At 42.1% G+C, this 18,954-nt stretch overlaps 2 protein-coding genes across 6 annotated transcripts in view; both read left to right on the forward strand.

Annotated features, from left to right (window-relative positions):
- The first annotated feature begins 322 nt into the window (after positions 1–322).
- LOC147918002 (uncharacterized) lies at positions 323–9,184 on the forward strand. 3 transcript variants are annotated; one of them, XR_015555429.1, is made up of 2 exons: positions 323–605; positions 2,467–2,752. XR_015555429.1 is itself a non-coding variant. In XM_087444529.1 (2 exons), the coding sequence occupies exon 1, from the start codon at positions 970–972 to the stop codon at positions 1,705–1,707; it is 738 nt and encodes a 245-aa protein (XP_087300655.1). In that variant the 5' UTR covers positions 741–969; the 3' UTR covers positions 1,708–2,578; positions 9,092–9,184. The 3 variants fall into 3 exon arrangements, 2 of the variants coding, with proteins under 2 accessions (XP_087300655.1, XP_087300646.1); XM_087444529.1 differs by lacking the exon at positions 323–605 and adding an exon at positions 9,092–9,184 and having other exon boundaries at positions 741–2,578; XM_087444520.1 differs by lacking the exon at positions 323–605 and adding an exon at positions 741–2,192.
- A 5,633-nt stretch (positions 9,185–14,817) lies between these two features.
- The window catches only part of LOC106800273 (NBPF family member NBPF6-like), a 38,935-nt gene continuing 34,798 nt past the window's right edge, over positions 14,818–18,954 (forward strand). For all 3 annotated transcript variants that reach the window (XM_087444543.1, XM_087444546.1, XM_087444550.1), the window contains exon 1: positions 14,818–14,891. The gene's annotated coding sequence lies outside the window, so the exon portion shown is untranslated. The remainder of the gene's footprint in view (positions 14,892–18,954) is intronic.

The raw sequence follows: 18,954 nt of genomic DNA on the forward strand, positions 1-18,954 counted from the left end.
AATGATCCCGAGGCCCACATTTGTGGGACTATCCACATTCTGGATCCTAAAGCACTAGAGAGGTGCTTTTTCAATCCCCGCTTGCAGCCAGGACAGAGGAGCATATCTTTTGTTCCACGTGTCTATTTTAGTGAGTAGTTTGTTGGACTGGTATTTCAAGGTCCTGAGTCTTGCTCCGCATTCTTGGAATTTTCTGACGTCTCGGGCACCCACAGCTCCCGCACTGCGCAGATCACTGGGCGCCGTACCCAAAGCAGCCACGAGGGGGCGACACGGGGAACCAGCGCTGCTTCTCCGTGGGGTCAGTAAAGGAGGACAGCGCCGGGCGGTTCAGTTTCCCCGGATTTGACTGGTCAAGCATGACCCGTGCCGAACCCGGGCTTCTGCACTTCGGGGTCGCCCCAGCTCCGGGATGGTCCTGGGCCGGCGGGAGGCCCGCGCTGCCCAGCCTCGGGCTCTGCCTGCGGACGCTCAGCCGCTCTCTCTCTCCAGCAGAGACCCCCCAAGGGTGCGGACCCGAGAAGCAATCGGGCTTCTCCAGTCGGTGGAAGACGTGCGTCCCCTTCCTCAGACTGCGGCAGCCCTTCCCAGCGTTCTGACGGCCTGTGTGTGTGCAGGGGCGGGACGGGGAAAGGGAGGAGAGCGGGAGCCGAGGGGACGAAGGAAGCGGGAAGGAGGAGGAGGAGACAGCAAGGGCCACAGGGAGGGGAGAGAGGGGGCGGGATGGAAACGGAGGGGGAGGGGAGGAGGAGATGGGGGAAACCCCAGGATGTCCCAGGTCCTGTTCTGAGAGTCATCAGAGCTCCAGGGACAGTGGGAAGAGGACAATTGCAAAGGAAAGGAAAGGACCCCCCGACTCCCTTTTTTCCAGGCAGGGAGTTTACCTCAGGGCGGGAAACCCTAGTAATCCGGGCAGAGCAGGTGGATGTGGGGGAGGCCTAAAAGCCCCTCGCGGTCGCCGATCCCCAGATGGACCTGATCTCGTCCCCAGAGACGGGCCTAGACCGGCAGAGGGAGAGCAGGAGAGGCAGGGCGACCCCTCGTCGCAGAGGAACCCCCTCGGGCCGGAGTGAGGAGCGGCGCCGGCGGGAGCCCGTCCCGGGCGGCGGGGCCGAGGGAGGCCGGGCCCACCTCCGGGCGTCCGCGCCGCCCCGCCGGGGCGATGGGAGCTCCCTGGACTCGGCCTCCGGCCCCCGAGCTCCCGTCTCAGGACTCCCCCTCAGGCCGAGCCACGGCCATCTTCTCTCCGCGTGGACGGGACGTGGTGTCCGGCTCCGCGTCCCCTCGCGTCCTGCTGTTGGAAAAGGAAGGTTCCGGCCCGAGAAGGCAGCCCCGCGGGCCCCGCCCTGCTCCGGTCGCGCCTCTCTTCTGCTCCCGCCGCCATCCGCGCCTCGCCTCCGTGTCCCCCGCGCTCTCCCGCCTCCTCCTCAGGAGTCGGGGTCCCGGACACCGGGTTCTCCGAGGGGCCGGGTCCGCAGAGATAGGGCAGCCGTGTCGGGTGACCGAGCCTGCAGTGTCCCCGCTGGCTCCGTACAGCTCTGCCCCTCGCTGGGCCTCGGAGGCCCTGGCCCCGCCGCCAAGGGGCCTGGCGACCAAGCCAGTGCCAACCCCTCCTCGGGGTCACCCTCGGGCCTCGGGGGTAAAAGGCAGAGGCGGCGTCCACTCGGTCCCTCACCACGAGGGGTCTTCACAGGGCACCTCTTGTAATTGCACCGATTGTCCTGTTTTTGAACAGGTAGAAAATAAATATGAAATAGCGTTTCTCAGCTCAGTCGTGGGGTAGCGAGACTAAATTTCTGGGTCATGGGTTCAAGCAGAAGGTTGGGCGCATTTCATTTTATTTTCCTCGGATGCTTCCTACAGCTGCCAGAAGAATCCCGAGCTTCTGAGTCTCTTTCGAGGCCAGTAGGGGGTCGTCCTAAACTTTGTACTTCAGTCTGGGGGAATCTCCTCCTTAAATCCTAAACTCTGCCAAAAAAGAGATCCTTTTTGTTGGTTCTAGGTCCCTGACCCTCTCACTCAGGGCCCCGGCTCCTCCGGGGTCGAAGGTGAGACGACTCGGAGCGGTTCCCAGGGATGAGGGACGAGTCCCTGACCCTAGGATCTCTCCTTTTGTCCTGTCCGGACTCCGCTCCAAGAAGACACCATTGGAATAGAAGGCCATGACCTTTTCCTTCTCTTCACAGAAAAATGTAGATAAGAATTTTCAAGGACCTTCTTACTTAGTTAAAATGTCTTCCGTCACCCAAGAACGTAGATCCACTCAAGAACGTTGTCTACCCAGAAAGCCTAAGCTGTTTGCTCCATGTTTACTTTTGCTAAATTTCCTTTCCCTCTTCCTGGCTATATGGTAGCTTAACGAAATCCTTTGTAATGTGTGTGGTCCCTAAGTTAGGTACCCTGTTGTCTTCCTTAAAGTTGACTGTCAGGTACCCTCCTCCCCAACCCCTTTCTCTCCTCTTGCAGACTGCCTGCCTGCAGGGCCTGGGGAGGTTCAGGACAGCTGAGGCCATCAAGTCGAGGAGTACTGGCTGGAGATTCCATGGCTGAGCTGACTGTGCACATCCAGGGACACGAGGTCTGTCCAGCAGACTGTGTGAAGGAAAATTTCATGGAAGTGATCAACAGGCTTCTCCACAGCAACCCAGACATTTCTACTCCTAACCCTTCCTTCAGGTTCTCCACCTCCTCACCTTAAGGAGCATTTAGTCCTTCTTTAATTTTTATTTTTAAATGAAATTCCAAGTTTGTAGATAGGCTCTCTTCTCCCCTCTATAGCTGCTAACCATCTCCAGCTGCCAGTACTTTAGGCGTCCTGACTCCTCTTCACATCCCTACCTGGTGCTTGAAGCTTTCTCCTCTGGCTCACAGAGAAGATATCTCTTCCTTTCTTTTTCCCCTCAAAACTGCCCTAGCTCAGACAAGGACAGGCCCCTCACCAGTCTCACCACCCCCTCCTCCTCATGTCCCTTTGCAAGGTACAGATTCCACTTTGCCTGTAGTTCCTTTCCTGTCCCCAAAGTTGCAGCTCTGGCACTTTGTTAAATTCACTTATTAATTCTGGCAGGTTTTTTGTAGACTCCTTAGGATTTACGCAATTTGCAATTAAAGATGAGTTTTCTTCTTCCTTTCTGATCTTTATGCCTTTTACTTAATTTTCTTGCCTTATTGCTCTGGCCGGAACCTCTAATGCAACGTTGAGCAGAAGTGGTGAGAACTGATATCTTTGACTTTCCCCAATGTCTCGAGGATGGTGTTCAGGCTTTCACCATTAGATATGAAGTTAGCTGTAGGTTGTTCATAGATGCCCTTTATCAGATTAAGGTATTTTCCTTCTATTTCTTTTTTTTTTTTTTTTTTTTTTTTTAAAGATTTTATTTATTTATTTTTTCCCCCAAAGCCCCAGCGGATAGTTGTATGTCATAGCTGCACATCCTTCTAGTTGCTGCATGTGGGACACGGCCTCAGCATGGCCAGAGAAGCGGTGCGTCGGTGCACACCCGGGATCCGAACCTGGGCCGCCAGCAGCGGAGCGCGTGCACTTAACCGCTAAGCCACCGGGCCGGCCCTTTCCTTCTATTTCTAATTTGCCTAAAACTTTGAACTTGAATGGGTGTTGAATCTTGTGAAATGCTATTTTTGCATTTATTAAAATGATCAAGAATTTTTGCCTTGATTTTGTTAGTGTTATTAATTCCATTGTTTAATATTCTACTGTTAAAAGTAATGCTACATTCCTAAGATAAACTCCACTTGGTCATGATATATTTTCCTTTCTGTGTATTGTTGGATCCACTTTGCTGAATAATTTGTAGTGATTTTGTGTCTATGTTCATGAGGGGTATTGGTCTGTAGTTTTCTTACCTTGAAATATCCTTGTGCGGCTGTTTTGGAAAGAGGTTCTGCTGGCCTCATAAAATGGGTTTGGCAGTGTTACCTTCTCTTCCATATTACCTGAAAGTTTTTGTGTAAGATTGTCATCATTTCTTCCTTAAATGTTTAACAGAATTCATCAGTGAAACCATAAGGGCCTTAGAGTCTACTTTGTTTTAAAGTTTTAAAATTATGAGCTCAATTACTTTCACATATGTAGAGCTCTCTAAATCTTCCATTTCTTCGCATAGCAATTTTGATACTTTGTTTTTTGAGACTTTTGTTCCTCTAAGTTGTAAGGTTTATTGGCCTAAATGGTTTTCATAATATATCCTCACAGTAAGATACACAGCAATATCTTATTGTAATATCTCAGGGTTTACTTCTATGTCAGCTCCCTCTTTGTTGTCCCACTTTGGCAACTAGACATGCTTGCTTTCAAAGAAACTGGTAGGTGACTACTCTGATCCTACAACTTCTCCTTTAAGGTCTTCCCTTCCCCAACTCTTTCTCAAATTCCTACAATACATCAAAAAACTTGATTCTCTGAAAAGTTCAATAAAATAGATAAACTTCTAGTCATGTTGATGAGGAAAAAAAGAGAGAATACGCAAATGACCAATACCACGAATGACATGGCAGACATCTAAACGAAAAGAAAGAAAGGAATTTCACAACTTACTCTACACACATAAATTCAACAAATGTGAAGAACTCAACCAATTTCTTGAAAACACCAAACTACTAAAATTCACTCAAGATGATCTAGCTAACCTGAATAATTAAATAACTCTTACTGAAACTGTATTCAAAATTAGACAGAAATCTCCAGGCCGAGATGGATTCATAGGGAATTCTACCAAACGTTAAAGAAGAAATATCTATCACCAATTCTACATAATCTCTTTCAGAAAAGGGAAGAGGAGGAATCACTTCGTGACTCATTTTGGGAAGCTGGCATTAATTATCTTGATACCAAAACCAGACAATCTCCTTTCCCTAAAAAACTATAGATGAATATCCACCATGAACATAGATGCAAAACTTTATAACAAAACATTAGCAAGTTTAAGCCAGCAATATATAAAGTGAGGAATATATTAGAGTTAAGTAGGGTTTATCTCAGGAAGGCTGGGCAAAGAGGAAGCTGACATAGATGTAAATGGGAAGCTGTTGCTTTTCAGTTCAATATTAGATGTACATATGTTTCGATATTAGAAAATCGATTATTATAATTGATCATACTTATAGTCTAAAGAACTAAAAGTACACAATCATATCAATTGATGTAGAAAAGGTATTTGACAGTATACAACATCCATTCATGATAAAAACTCTCAGTAAATTAGGGATAGATAGAACATCCTCAACCTGATAAAGAGTATCTACAAACAAACCTACAGCTAACATCATCCTGAATGGTGAAAGACTGATGCTCTTCCCTTAGGATTGGTAACAAGGCAAGGATGTCCACTCTCACCATTGCTAACAACAGTGTACTGGAAGTCTGTCCCAGGGCAATAAGGCAAGAAAGAGAAAGAAAAGGCATTCAGTTTGGAAATGAAGCAATAAAACTGTCCCTACATCACAGACAATATGCTGGTCCACAGAGAAAATCCCAAGGAATCTGGAAAAAAAAAATCCTAAACTACTATAACTAATAAATGAATTGAGCAATGTTGCAGGATACAAGGTCAATATACAAAAACCAAACATATTTCTATATACTAGAATATACAAACTGGGAACCAAAAGTTTAAAAACAATACCATTTAAAATAGTTCCCCAGTGAAAAGGAAATACTTAAATATAAGTCTAAGAAAACATGTACAGGATTTGTTAGTGACAACTGATTAAAATTGGTCAAAGGACACTTAAATAAGTAGAGAAACATACTGCGTTCGTGGATTAGAAGACTCAACAGAGAAAGATCTATATTCTTCCCAAATTAATTGATAGTTTTAATACAATACCAATCAAAATACTAGAATAAATTTTTGTAGATATAAACAAAATTCTCATGGGGGTAGTCTGGAGAGGCAGAAACAACAACTACGAAAACTCAGAAGAGCTAAAAATATTTTTGTAAAAGATGAATCACGTTAGAGTAATTACACTACCCAATTTTATGCCTTACTATAACGCCGCAGTTAGCAAGATATTGTGGTATTGGCAAAGGGATAGACACACAGATCAATTGAGCAGGAAGAGAAAGGGTCCAGAAATAGGACTGCAGAAATAGGGCCAATTGATCATTGACAAGGGTGCAAAGGCAATCCAGCGGAGAAAGACTTTTCCTTTTCCTTGTTTCTTTTCAACAAATTGTGTTGGAATAATTGGACATCCACATGAATAAGAATTCCACCTAAACCCCACAACTTATACAAAAACTGACTAACGGTGGAAAATGGACTAAATGGAAAACTATGCAATTTACAGAAGAAAACACAGAGGAAAATCTTCATGACCTGGGGTTAGGCAGTGTTCTTAGGTATGATACCAAGAGCATGATCCATTAAAGAAAACACCAATATTGGACTTGATTGAAATTAAAAATATTTGCTTTGCAAAAAAACAGTTAAGAGAATGAAAAGTTACAGTTTGAGAGAAAAATTAGCAAAACATAAATATGGCAAAAGACTTGTGATCAGAACATACAAAGAAGTCTTAAAATTAATAATAAAGAAACAAACAACAACAACAAAAACTAGGCAAAAGACATGAACAGACATTTGAGTAGAGGATCAAATGTAAGAGTTTGTTTAGTTTTGTAAGAAACTGGCAAATTGTCTTTCAAAGTGGCTGTGCCATCTTGTGTTCCCATACCTGATAAGTGAGGATTCCTGCTGATCCACATCCTTGCCAGCATTTGGTGTTATCGGTGTTTTGGATTTAAGCCATTCTAATAGGTGTGTAGTGGTATCTCATTGTTTTAATTTGCAATTCCCTAATGACAAATGATTTCGAGCATCTTTCATAGGCTTATTTGCCACCTGTATCTTTTTTGGTGAGGTGTCTCTTTAGATCTTTCGCTCATTTTTTTAATTGGGTTTTTCACCTACTTGTTGTTGAGTTTTCAGAGTTCTATGTACATTTTGGGTACCAGTCCTTCATAATATATGTGTTTTGCGAAGATTTTCTTCCAGGGTGTGGCTTCTCTTTAGCTACCTTAATTGTGTCTTTCACACAGTGGAAGTTTTTAATTTTAAGGCAGTCCAACTTATTTGTTTCTTTCATTGATCATGCTTTTGGTGTTGTATCTAAAAAGTCATTACCAAACCCAAAGTCGCCTAGATTTCCTTCCATGTTATCTTCTAGAAGTTTTATAGTTTTATACCTTACATTTAGGTCTATGATCCACCTGGTGAATGGTGTAAGGTCTCTGTCTAGATTGTTTTTTTTTCCCTCATGTAGATGTTCAGTTGCTCCAGCACTATTGGTTGAAAACACTATCACTATATTTTCTCTATTAAATTGCTTTTGCTCCTTTGTCAAAGATCATTTGACTGTGTTTATGTAGATCTATTTCTGTTCTGTTCCATTGATCTATTTGTCTGTGTTCTCACCAATTCCACATTGTTTTGACAACTGTAGCTTTATAGCACGACTTGAAGTTGGTAGTGCCAACTCTCTGGGGATTTTTCTGATCTTCGCCATGAGAACCTGTTCCGGCTCCTGGAGGTAAAACTCACAAAAGTATGGGTACCCGCCTCCAAGTCTGGGCTCCCAGGAGTTTTAAATTCTCAAGCTATTCCACATTCAGCCTCCAGCAATGGGCCAATAACTGTATAAGTGTTCCTACCAGTGGCCGGCCCCCGCAGCTTCTGTTTCTAATAAGCTGTGATTCCTTGCATTATCCTGTCTCTCTAGTTTTTGGGGTGGCAGTTTTCCCTGTGACCTCAGTTCTCTGCTTTACCTAGGAAGAGTTGTTGATTTTCAGTTTGTTCAACTTTTTCTCTTGTTGTGAGGATGAAAGTAATGACTTCGAAGCTCTTTACATGTTGGAGTAGAAACGTAAAGTTTCGTGTTTTTTAAAAAAATACAGGACCAGCCTTGGTGGACTAGTGGTTGAGTTCAGCACACTCTGCTTCTGAGGCTCGGGTTCAGTTCCTGGGTGCAGACCTACACCACTTGTCTGTTAGTGGCGATGCTGTGGTGGCGGCTCACATACAAAAAAAAAAAAAAGAGAGAGAGAAAGATTGGCAATGGACGTTAGCTCAGGGCAAATCTTACTTAGCAAAAAAAAAAAAAAATACATACATGTGATGGATAATTTTATGTGTCTACTTGACTGCACCAAGGGGTGCTCAGATTAAAGATTACTTCTGAGTGTGTCTGTGAGGGTGTTTTGGAGGAGATTAGAATTTGAATCGGTGGACTCAGTAAAGTAGATTGCCTCCCACCTTGTGGGTGGGCACCATCCAATTCTTTGAGGGCCCAAATAGAACAAAGATGGAAAAATTCAGTCCTTTTTTTCTTCCTGCTCTTCAGGTTGAGCTGGGACATTGGTCTTCTTCTGTCCTTGGACTAGGATTTATACCACTGGCTCCCCTGGTTCTCAGGCCTTTGAACTCAGGCTGAAATTACACCACTGGCTTTCCTGGGTCTCCAGCTTGCAGATGGCAGATCAGGGGGCTTCTTAGCCTTTATAATTGTGTGAGCCAATTTCTCATAATAAATCTCCATTACTTCTGTTACTCTGGAGAACCATGACTAATATAACATAGTAAACTTCAATAATTGTAAATGTACAAATCAATGATTTTAGTAGATTTATATAGTTGTTTCTCAATAGAGTCTGATTTTAGAACATTTTCTTCACCTCCCTGAATTCCTCTGAGCCTCTCTGCAGTGAATCCCCAATCCCTGGTCACCATGACTGAACCTGAGCAGAAGAAAAATGTGGAAGACAGACACCATTAAGTGTAAATTTTTATTAGATCGGGACGTTATGTAATGGATCATTTTCTAACTTTAGTGACAGCTACAGGAGAGATTGCGTTCTAGGGACTTTGGGGGAACTTAATATAGTGGCTGTTCTATTGTTCTCCTTGAATTGCTTTGCCTATGCTGGTAAGTGATACTTGCTATAAAAGCTTTTCTGGGTGCTCAGGAGAACAAGGAGCTAAAAACATCTGCCATAGGAAATGAAGATAGATGATGGGTTTGTAGATAATGTTACATGGAGCTAAGTATTATACCACTTTTATTTTTCCAGAAGTTTTGTTGGTCACATTAGAGAGACATTCCTCCAGCCCTGAAATGCCCTTCATAGTGTCCTTCATGATACAAGGGCTTGGGAACAGTCATATGAAGGTGAGCACAAGATTTACATAGCTCAAGATTTTTACTGTGGTTCTTTGATTTTTTCCTTTGCTTCACAGGGATTAGAATACATGTTTCGGAAAATTAAAAAAATGATGCGACGAGGCCGGTCCTGTGGCTTAATGGTTAAGCTCAGTGAGTTCCCCTTCGGCAGCCCGGGTTCACGAGTTCAGATCTGGATGTGGACTTACACCACATATCAACTACGCTGTGGCGTTGACTGACATATAAAGTAGAGGATGACTGGCACAGTTGTCAGCTGAGGGCTAATCTTCCTCAAGCAAAAAATGAGGAAGATTGGCAACAGATGTTAGCTCAGGGCTAATCTTTATGAGCAAAAAAAGTGAAAAAAAAATCGGGAGAGTAGAGATAAGCATCTGAATTAGTTCTCTATTGCTCCATATTAACAGATTACAAAAACTGTGGTTTAAAACAATGCACGTTTGTTATCTCGCGGTTCTGTAGATCAGAAGTCTGGAATGACATGGCCCAGTTCTCTGCTCACAGAATTGGTCAGTATGTCCTCCCCACCTGAATAGGTCTGATATTGACTATGTTCTGACCATCTCCCATGAGGGCCTGCCCTTGCGATCTCATGCTCCTCTGGGATCTTCTTTACTGACCTGATTTCTATCAGTTATGATTTCTTTCAGCTCCCCTAGGTGGCTTAGGAGAAAGCCCAGAACTGATCTCTGCCATCTCTTTCTCCAAGAGGAGAAGAAGACAACAGAGGTCTTCATAAAGAAATGACCCATGTGAGAGCTGAGATCCAGTGATTAGAGCAGAGGAGAAATGAAAGGACAGTGGAGGTGCTAGAAGCCCAGACTGTGGAAGAAGGGTCCTCTTTGTGTCCCACATCAAATAGGAACCCTTCTTGGAAAGAGGGACATTTGCCATGGAAAGGCCACTTTGGACAAGGGACTTGCTCTGCTCAAAGCTGTCATTCTTGTTACACTGGAGCTTTCAGAGTCTGCATCCTAGGTTGTTGTTTTTTTTTAATGGCGAGGCTTTTTCCTTGCATGCAATCTCCGTGGAATTTTTGTCTGAAATGCGGTTTCTTGGGCAGTATCTCTGGAGGTGTTTAACAAGCACCACGTTGACTCTGATGTGGGCGTTCTTTAGCTGTGCTGCTAGTGCCCAGGGGTTGGAGCCCTGTCTACTGCAGGATATCACATTTAATCATCCAGCACTCTAGTGGTCAATGCTGCCTTGTCTATTTTACACTATACATTCTTCTCTATTATACATGAGATAAATCTGTCTGAGAAGGTAGTGAAACCATCTGGGAAAGCATACTTTGTCCGTGGTGGTGTTGGTATTTGAGCCTTTGACTGCTCTTCCTACGGGATTGCTTCAGCACAGACCTAGGATAGGATTTTATTGCAAATGTGGTTGGGACTAGAAGACATAAGTAAAAGTTAGATATTCCTGGTAACTCTTTTTTTTTTTTTTTTTCTTTTGTGAGTAAGATCAGCCCTGAGCTAACATCTGTGCTAATCCTCCTCTTTTTGCTGAGGACGACCGGCTCTGAGCTAACATCCATTGCCAATCCTCCTCCTTTTGTTTTCCCCCAAAGCCCCAGTAGACAGTTGTATGTCATAGTTGCACATCCTTCTAGTTGCTGTATGTGCGACATGGCCTCAGCATGGCCGGAGAAGCAGTGCGTCGGTGCGTGCCCAGGATCTGAACCCGGGCCACCAGTAGCAGAGTGCGCGCACTTAACCACTAAGCCACGGGGCCGGCCCGTGGTAAATCTTATTTATCCACTTGGCAAGTATACTAAGTGTTTTGTCTGGCAGGATCTTGTAGAGGCCCTGGGGAGATGGGATAAACAAGGCAGACAGAGCGCCTGCTCTCAGGAAGATGATCTACTGGCACAGGAGCCAGATGTTTTATAGATAATCACACAAATACATTTTAATTATTTCTGTGATAAATTTTATTTAATACTTATGTGTTCCATTGTCTCACTGTGTCAGCCAGGATTGAAAACTGACTGAGTATAAATAATGAGACTACATAACTGTGAAAAAGGAATTGTCCCTGGAAAGAGCATTCAGATATTTTTGTTTTAACAGTGGAAATACTGATATTTGACCCAATGTCTCTTGAAATTTAGATGTGGGTTCCTGGAGGATGTGTTAGGCGCTTTGGACAGGGAAGCTTGTGGCCAAGCCTTGTGTGATGGCTTTGCTGCCATCAAGTGCTGAGGGAGCTTGGAAAAATCTCGTATTCTCTCTCAGCCTCATTTTCCTCATCAATAAGACCAGGTTGTTATTCAGATTCTCCAAAGTCCCTTCCTGCTCAGTTTTCTGAGTGCATGAGGGACTGAGAGGCATGTTAAATGTGCCCTGGGAACTGCAGCCAAGACCTGACTTCCGTCCCTTCTCTGTGTGTCTCCTGCAGGAGCCTGAGCTGAGCCCACACACTGAAAACACAGAACTGAAGGACCAGATGGAAGAAAGAAAATTAGCAAGTTTGGAGGATGAGAATAATTCTAAGACGGGCCGGGTGCTAGTGGAGCAGTGGTTGCCAAAGGAGGTGAGAATAAGGACAAGTTGAATTCAGAAAAGTCAGGGAAACTGAGGAATGTGTGCAGCATCACCCAGTTCCTCAAAGAGCAGCCTGAGCTGAGCAGTGAGGACTGGGAGAGCAGCTTACTCCACAGTGAACCTATGCACCTGCCAAAGAGATCCGAGGATGGATGAAGGTTGGTTTCTACTGCTGGGAAGCACCAATTCCAAGAGGAGGGAGCCACCATGAGGCTCTGCCCTAGACCCCCCCAGCCTTGACCTTGGGGCTGCCCTCGCAGTGGATGCCCTCCCAGTAAGTGTGGGCTTAGAGGGATAAGTGATGTTTGGAGAAGGGTTGGAGATGTCCATTCTTACCTTAAACAGTTCTGCCCTAAGGTCAGAAGAGACCAGGGTAGGGGTACCCTTGCATCTAAAGCAGTAATACTAATAATATTCTTCTGCATTTACGGTTGAGAAAGGCTTTACATACAGTATGTCTTAAATATTTGTTGAAGTCCAAATTTTCCTTCTACTGTGTTAAGAACTTCAAGAAGATATCAGGAAGAGTTCTCTGAGGAAATCGGAGCAGTGAGAGGAAGAATACAAACAGATGGTTTCAACCCAATGTGGTAGCTCTCCTAATCGTGGGTGTTGTGGCAGCCCAGAGGATGGGAGGATAGGCCGAGGACATCTCTTCCTAATAACAGTGTGAACCATTGAGAGGAATCCCTGAGGACAGTCCCATCGTCATCAGAGCTGACCACAGGTGAGAGTCATAGGGCATAGAGACTGTAGGGCAGGCTCCTCTCTAAGGATGGGCATCAGCTACATCATGAGAGAGAGCAGAGCATCCCTGACAGGACACTTGGGACAGGAACATAGTGAGGTGATGGAGATTTGCAACCACTTTAATTCGATCAGCGAATGAGTGTTGCGAGAGCCTCCTCGGGGCTTGACTTGGTGCTAGGAGCCATGAAGACAGAGATGAATAAAATATCGCAACTTTCACAGAGCTCTCAGTCTAGTAACCAGGAAGTCATGAAAAGCGTAGTGGTGGTGGGTCATTGGAGGAAGTGGCCAGTGCTGTGTAGGGATGACCTCAGCGGTTATGCTGGACCCCTTCTGTTTTTTCCAACAGCTGGATGGCCTGTCCTGGCCCAACGACCCTGGGCCGCAGCCAGATTTCAGCCTCTCAGGATACGACTGACCTGGGCTGCTTGTTGGCTCAAAGCAGTCAACACTACCAAGGTCTCCAGAGGAAACTGCTGATATCAGTGGCTGCTATGTCCTGGCCTGGAGAAATAAAGAGGCAAGTTTAATAGGTCTTGAAAAAAATTTTTTTATTCATTTTACCTTTTATTGAGATAACGTTGGTATAACATTCTATAGATTTCAGATATACTTCATTATTATTCGACTTCTGTATACACTACGTTGTGTTCACCACCAAAAGTCTAATTTCCATTCGTCACCATACAAATGACCCCCTTTACCCATTTTGCCCTCCCCCTCTGCCCCTCTGGTAAGCAGTCTTACAGGTTCCTCCTTGCCATAATGATAAGTGATGATCTGTCTTCTCTCTGATAAGTTAAATATTTTCCAGACTTCAAGGTTCTCTCCCCACATCAAAAATAATTTAAATATCAGCCATATTTCTAGAATTTTGGAACTTGGTATTTCATCCTCAAATTTTAGATTGAATAACTAAGGTAAATATAGAGTACAGCAACTTCCAAGTTTGCAGTGAGAAGGTAGGGGTGTCTGGCACTAAAACCTGGCCCTCTGATATTCAAGTGGTTAATAAACCCAATGACTTTTGTTCCCTTAGAAACAGAATAAACTAAAACTCCCTGTTTCACTCCTCTACTTATCCTATCAAGTTCTACAAAATATAACATCTCTGCTTATCTAGATAACATGGGTTCTAAATTAGCTCCATGAATGCATTTACTGAGCCCCTGTGGGTCAAGCATTGTGCTGATTACACTGGAGGATACATTCCTTACTGAAGAGAGCTGAAAGATGTCTGTCCCCAGCTCAGCCTCGGTTCTCTGTAGGTGACAACATCAATAGCAGACACAATAGTCTCATCCTGGGGAAAGGGAAGATGATGAGGAGGAGCAATGAGAGCACCTGGCTTTCTACCTCCTGAGGAGTCAGGTCAAAAAGCATCTGGAGAATCTCCTCCAGCGAGTGTCCCGGCTGCCAACTGTCATAGTTGAGTGTCCCAAATTCTTGGCCTGAGTTTCATTTCACAGATCCTGTTTAGATAGTAGCCATATCAAGAAAAAAAGCAGAGAGATGGACTCAAAAAGACTGAATAATGTGTGGTTGGGCAATGAATCTCAAAAACCTTCAAGATCCCACTCAGAAAGTGACATTTTCAAGAATACAATGGATGGGTGGGATTTAGTGTCATGTAGTGAGGAAATTTATTGCATTTAGGAGCACCTGATGACTTGTGAAGACAACATATTCTCCAAGTCACCCAAATGATGGCCCTACATCCCAAATAACAGAGAGAGCCACTCACTTCCATTGATCTTAGGAAACAGGAAGTTCTTCATGCCCTAAATAAGCTTGAAAAAATGGCCCTGCCTCTAAGGCCATGACAAAAGAGATCGCATGGCAGGTGCCATAAGAAGAGGCAGAGTAGATTTCATGACAGTGGCCACAAGAGGGTGGAGAAGATGGCTTGAGGCTTTTGGAGCTGCAAATGAGTTGGCTCAGAAGAACATTACATCTTATAAAAACATGTTGAACAAATGTTGGACCCCAAAGACGCTAAAAATTTAGCCCATGATCTACAATCATTCTGTACGTAATTTATTCTGTATTGTCTTGGACCAACAGTGACTTTTCTAAGGGGAGTGAGGAATCTGCACATCAGCACACACACCTGAAATGGAAGTGGTATACTTTTTAAAAACATCTAAATAATGAGGCGGTTATTTTATTTCTTATTTTGAAATTTTAGTTTTTGACCTAACTGAAGAATTGAATACTATAGATATTAACTATTAATCATGCTCATAAAAGTGCAGATTTAAAGACAGTATGATAACTTCGATAAATAGCAGTGTAAAACAACTGTTTTCACAGAGAGCAGCACTGTCATCCAGGGATGTCAATGGAAGTAGTGAGTGACATTACAACACCTGAACACCCAACAGGAAACAGGTAAAAGAAGGAGGGCACAGTCAGCCCAATGTATAGAATTGTATGCAATGTACACACCATCACTTGGTTGGTAACAAACCAATGGGGATAAGTCTATGTTTATACTGACTCTTGGTCCTGCCAAATGGGCGGAGCATTGGGAAACAACAAATTGGACTGTAAAAAGAAAGTCGGTTGGGTCACTGCCTTTAGAAAACCATTAAACGGATATAAATAAAACACATTTACAGCTGTTTGTGAGCCATGTTTTAGCCCATCAAGAATAAGCTTTAGGAGAGACACATAATGACAAATGGATGCTTTGGTTTTCTGAGACAAGTTATCTGACCCATTGGGAAGGAGACCTTGAGAGTCATCCAGGTGAGCAAGCTTTACATGACTGGATGGAAACATCAGTGACTAAAGAGATAACTTAAATATGCTACATACACCAGTCAGGGCATAATTTGAACTGAAGGTCGTTCACCATCTTTTAGGGAATGAAGCTGATACAAAGGGCCTACAGATTATGTTGCAGCCTCAGGGATCTGATGATTATAGACTGATGGGATTCGACACCTACTTCAGATATGGGGTAGGAAGCAGTGTCTCCTAAAGCTTACAAATGTCACACACCCAGAGCCCCTCGGGCTGCTGCTATTAATTATTTTAATGCTCTTGGTGTCATTTTTATCATAGAACACATCAACCATAAGACTAGTCAGAAATGGGCACAAACTCACCATATGTAACAGATATATCTTTGCATATGATTTGAAAGATTCTGGCAGTGCATAATGCTGGAATAGATCATGGAACACTAAATTAAATAATAAGGGAGAATATTGACCCCTAAATCTGTAACTGGTATTGCACCTAAACACAAGGATAAATTGGCAGGCTCACCAAACTAAATGGTTACTTTTAAGGCGTTCTTATCGATGACCATACAAAACCTTTCACATTCGTTAGTCCACAAAAGCCCTCCTACAAACACTGCCCAGCAACAGGACTCAACTTGGGTTTTGCTCATCTTCCTTGGATTGATGATAAAGCCCCAACTGAATTGAAGGAGATTCTTCTCACCTGGCAAATACACAAGTCCCCAAAGCTATGGTCATTGCTAGATACAGGTTGACTCTGAAGCATTTGTTTCCAGCAGGGTACAAGATCAATGTACATAAATCTATTTTATGTCTATATAATTTCAATGCATAAATAAAGTGTGAAAAATAATAGCATCAAACAGATGAAAGTACAAGATATTGGTGAAAGAAATGAATGAAGACCTAAAAAAATGAAGACAAATTCCCTGTTCATGGTCAGAAGACTCATTATTTTTGAGATGTCAGTTTTCCCCAACTTGATCTATAGATTCAATGCAACCCAACTCAAAATATCAGTCAGCATCTTAGGTAGAAGGTAATGAGCTGATTCTAAATGAATATGAAAATGCAAAAGACCTAGCATAGTCAAAACACCTACAAAATAAAGAACAAAGTTGGATGGCCAGCTCTACCTGATTTCAAGAACTATTCTAAAGTTATAGTATTCAAAGCAGTATGGTATTGTTGTCATCATAGATCAATAGATAATAGAACAGAGTAAAGAGTCTAAAAATAAACTAATACATATAAAGAGACTGATTTTTGACAAATGCAAAAAGACAACGCAGTGGAGAAAAGATAGTCTTTTCAATAAATGGTGAAGAATGATCTTTTTCAACCTTTTCAACTAGTGGATCTCTATATCCAAATGAAAAATAGTGAAATAAATAAATAGAACCCATATCTCACACCATATACAAAAATTAACTCCAAATAGGTAATACCTCTAAATGTAAATCCTAAAACTGTAAAACTTCCAGAAGAAAACATAGAGGAAAATATTTGTGATTTTAGGTTAGACAAAGATTTCTTAGATTGATACCAAAAACATAACTGATAAAAGAATATATTGATAAATTGGATGTCATGAAAATTGAAAACGTTTGCTTTTCAAAAGCACTGGTAAGAGAATGAAAAGTCAAGCCACAGTGAGTTGAAAATAATTGTAAATCACATATCTGATAGAACACTTATACCCAGAGTATACAGAGACCCTTAAAACCAAATAATAAAAAGACAAAGAAATTAATTTTAAATTGGATAAAAGATTTGTATAGTACTTCTGGAAATAGGCAGTGTAAGTTATCCACCTTTTGTCTACTTTTATAAAATTGCTTTGATAATTCAGGATCATTTGCTTTCCCATATAAATTTTAGAATCAACTTGTAAATGTCCCGAAATACTTGCTGGAATTTTGATTGGGATTGTAATAGATCTGTTGATCAGTTTGAGGAGAATTGACATCTAAATCATCTTGAGTTTTCCAATCCACAACAAGTTTTATCTCTCCATTAATTTAATTCTTTAATTTCTCAAAGTAATGTTTTGTCATTTTCAGTGTACTTTTCTTACACGTATTTTGTCAGGTAGGATAATGCAATAAGAGAATTGGTCAAAAGACTTGAGGAAATACTTCACAAAAGAAGATATATAAATGACCAAAAAGCACATAAAAAGATGCTCAACTCTGTCATCTGGGAAATAAATTCATACTACAGTGATTACCACTACACATCCTTTACCATGGCTAAAATTAGAGACTGAAAATACCACTTGTGGTTAGGATGTAAAGCCACTAGAAATCTCTTACAAATGTGAGAATGAAAAATGGTACAACCACTTGGAAAAGCTGAATTGCAAGTAAACATATGCCAATCATGTGAATAGCCATTTCACTGCTAGGTATTTACAGAATATGTCCACACAACAATTGCACATGAATATCCATAAAAGCTTTATTCATAATAGCCAAAACCTGGAAACTACACAGATGTCCCTTAATAGATGAATGTATAAATAGACACGATAGAGCCATACAAAGAATACCACTTAGCAGTAAAAAGGCATGAACTGTTGATGCATGTAGTAATGTGGATGGATTTTAAAATCATTATGCTGCATAAGGAAATGCAGACATGAAAGAGTATGTGTATGGCTCCATTATATAAAGTTGTTAAAAATGCAAACCCATCTGTAACGACTGTGGTTGCCTGGGACCTAGGGTTGAGGGAGTGATGGACTGCAAAGGGGCATGAGGAAAGTCATGAGATAGTGGAAATGCCCTGTATCCTGACTGTAGCAGGTAGTTTCATTAGTGTATACATCTGTCAGATGCATTTAATTGTATACTTTAAAGTGGTGTGGTCTATTCTATCTAAATTATACCTCAACAGCATTCATATAACAATCTGTTATATTTCTCCATACTTGCAATAAGTTATTTAGAAAATGAAATACAGTAAAACACAAAAGAGATTAACATCCACAATCATTAAATGCCTAAGAACACATATAATAAGGACTCCCGAAGATTATTACTGAGAGAAGTTAAAGAAGAACTAGATAAATCAAAAAAATATCTATCAAATTCATAGATTGGAAGATTCAATATTGTTAGAATGTCAAGTCAACATTACCCCAAGTAACATTGCAGCAGGCATTTTTGGGGGGAAATTTTCAAGCTAATTCTAAAATGTAGATGGAAATGAAAGTACCTCGAATAGCCAAGACAGCCTTGAAGAAGAATTAAGTTGGAGGACACACTCTACTAGATTTCAACACTCACTTTAAAGCTACAGTAATTAGGACACTATAGTATTGGTGGAAGTAAAGGCAACACAAACAAATCAATGGGAAAGAGCAGAGAGTAAAATATTTCCCCACATACGTATACAATTATTTGATATTTTTTATAAAGTCACCAATACGTTTCACTGGGGTAATGAAAGACTTTTCCATAAAAGGTGTTAGAAAGAATGAATATTTATTTAAAAACCAGTTAATATTAAAAACCATTTCCAACCAAACATTAAAGTTAATTGGAGATGTGAAAGTTAAAACTATATAGCCCTTGAAAGAAAAATGGAAATATTTTCATGACCAAGGTATAGGCAAAGATTTCTTAGACATGACACCAAGGTACTCGCCACAGCTGAAAAATTGATCAAAGTGGCTTTCATAAAATATGAACCCTTTG

Source organism: Ceratotherium simum, chromosome 2 (assembly GCF_057802395.1).
Source record: "Ceratotherium simum simum isolate JZ-2026a chromosome 2, ASM5780239v1, whole genome shotgun sequence".
Taxonomy (NCBI): domain Eukaryota; kingdom Metazoa; phylum Chordata; class Mammalia; order Perissodactyla; family Rhinocerotidae; genus Ceratotherium; species Ceratotherium simum.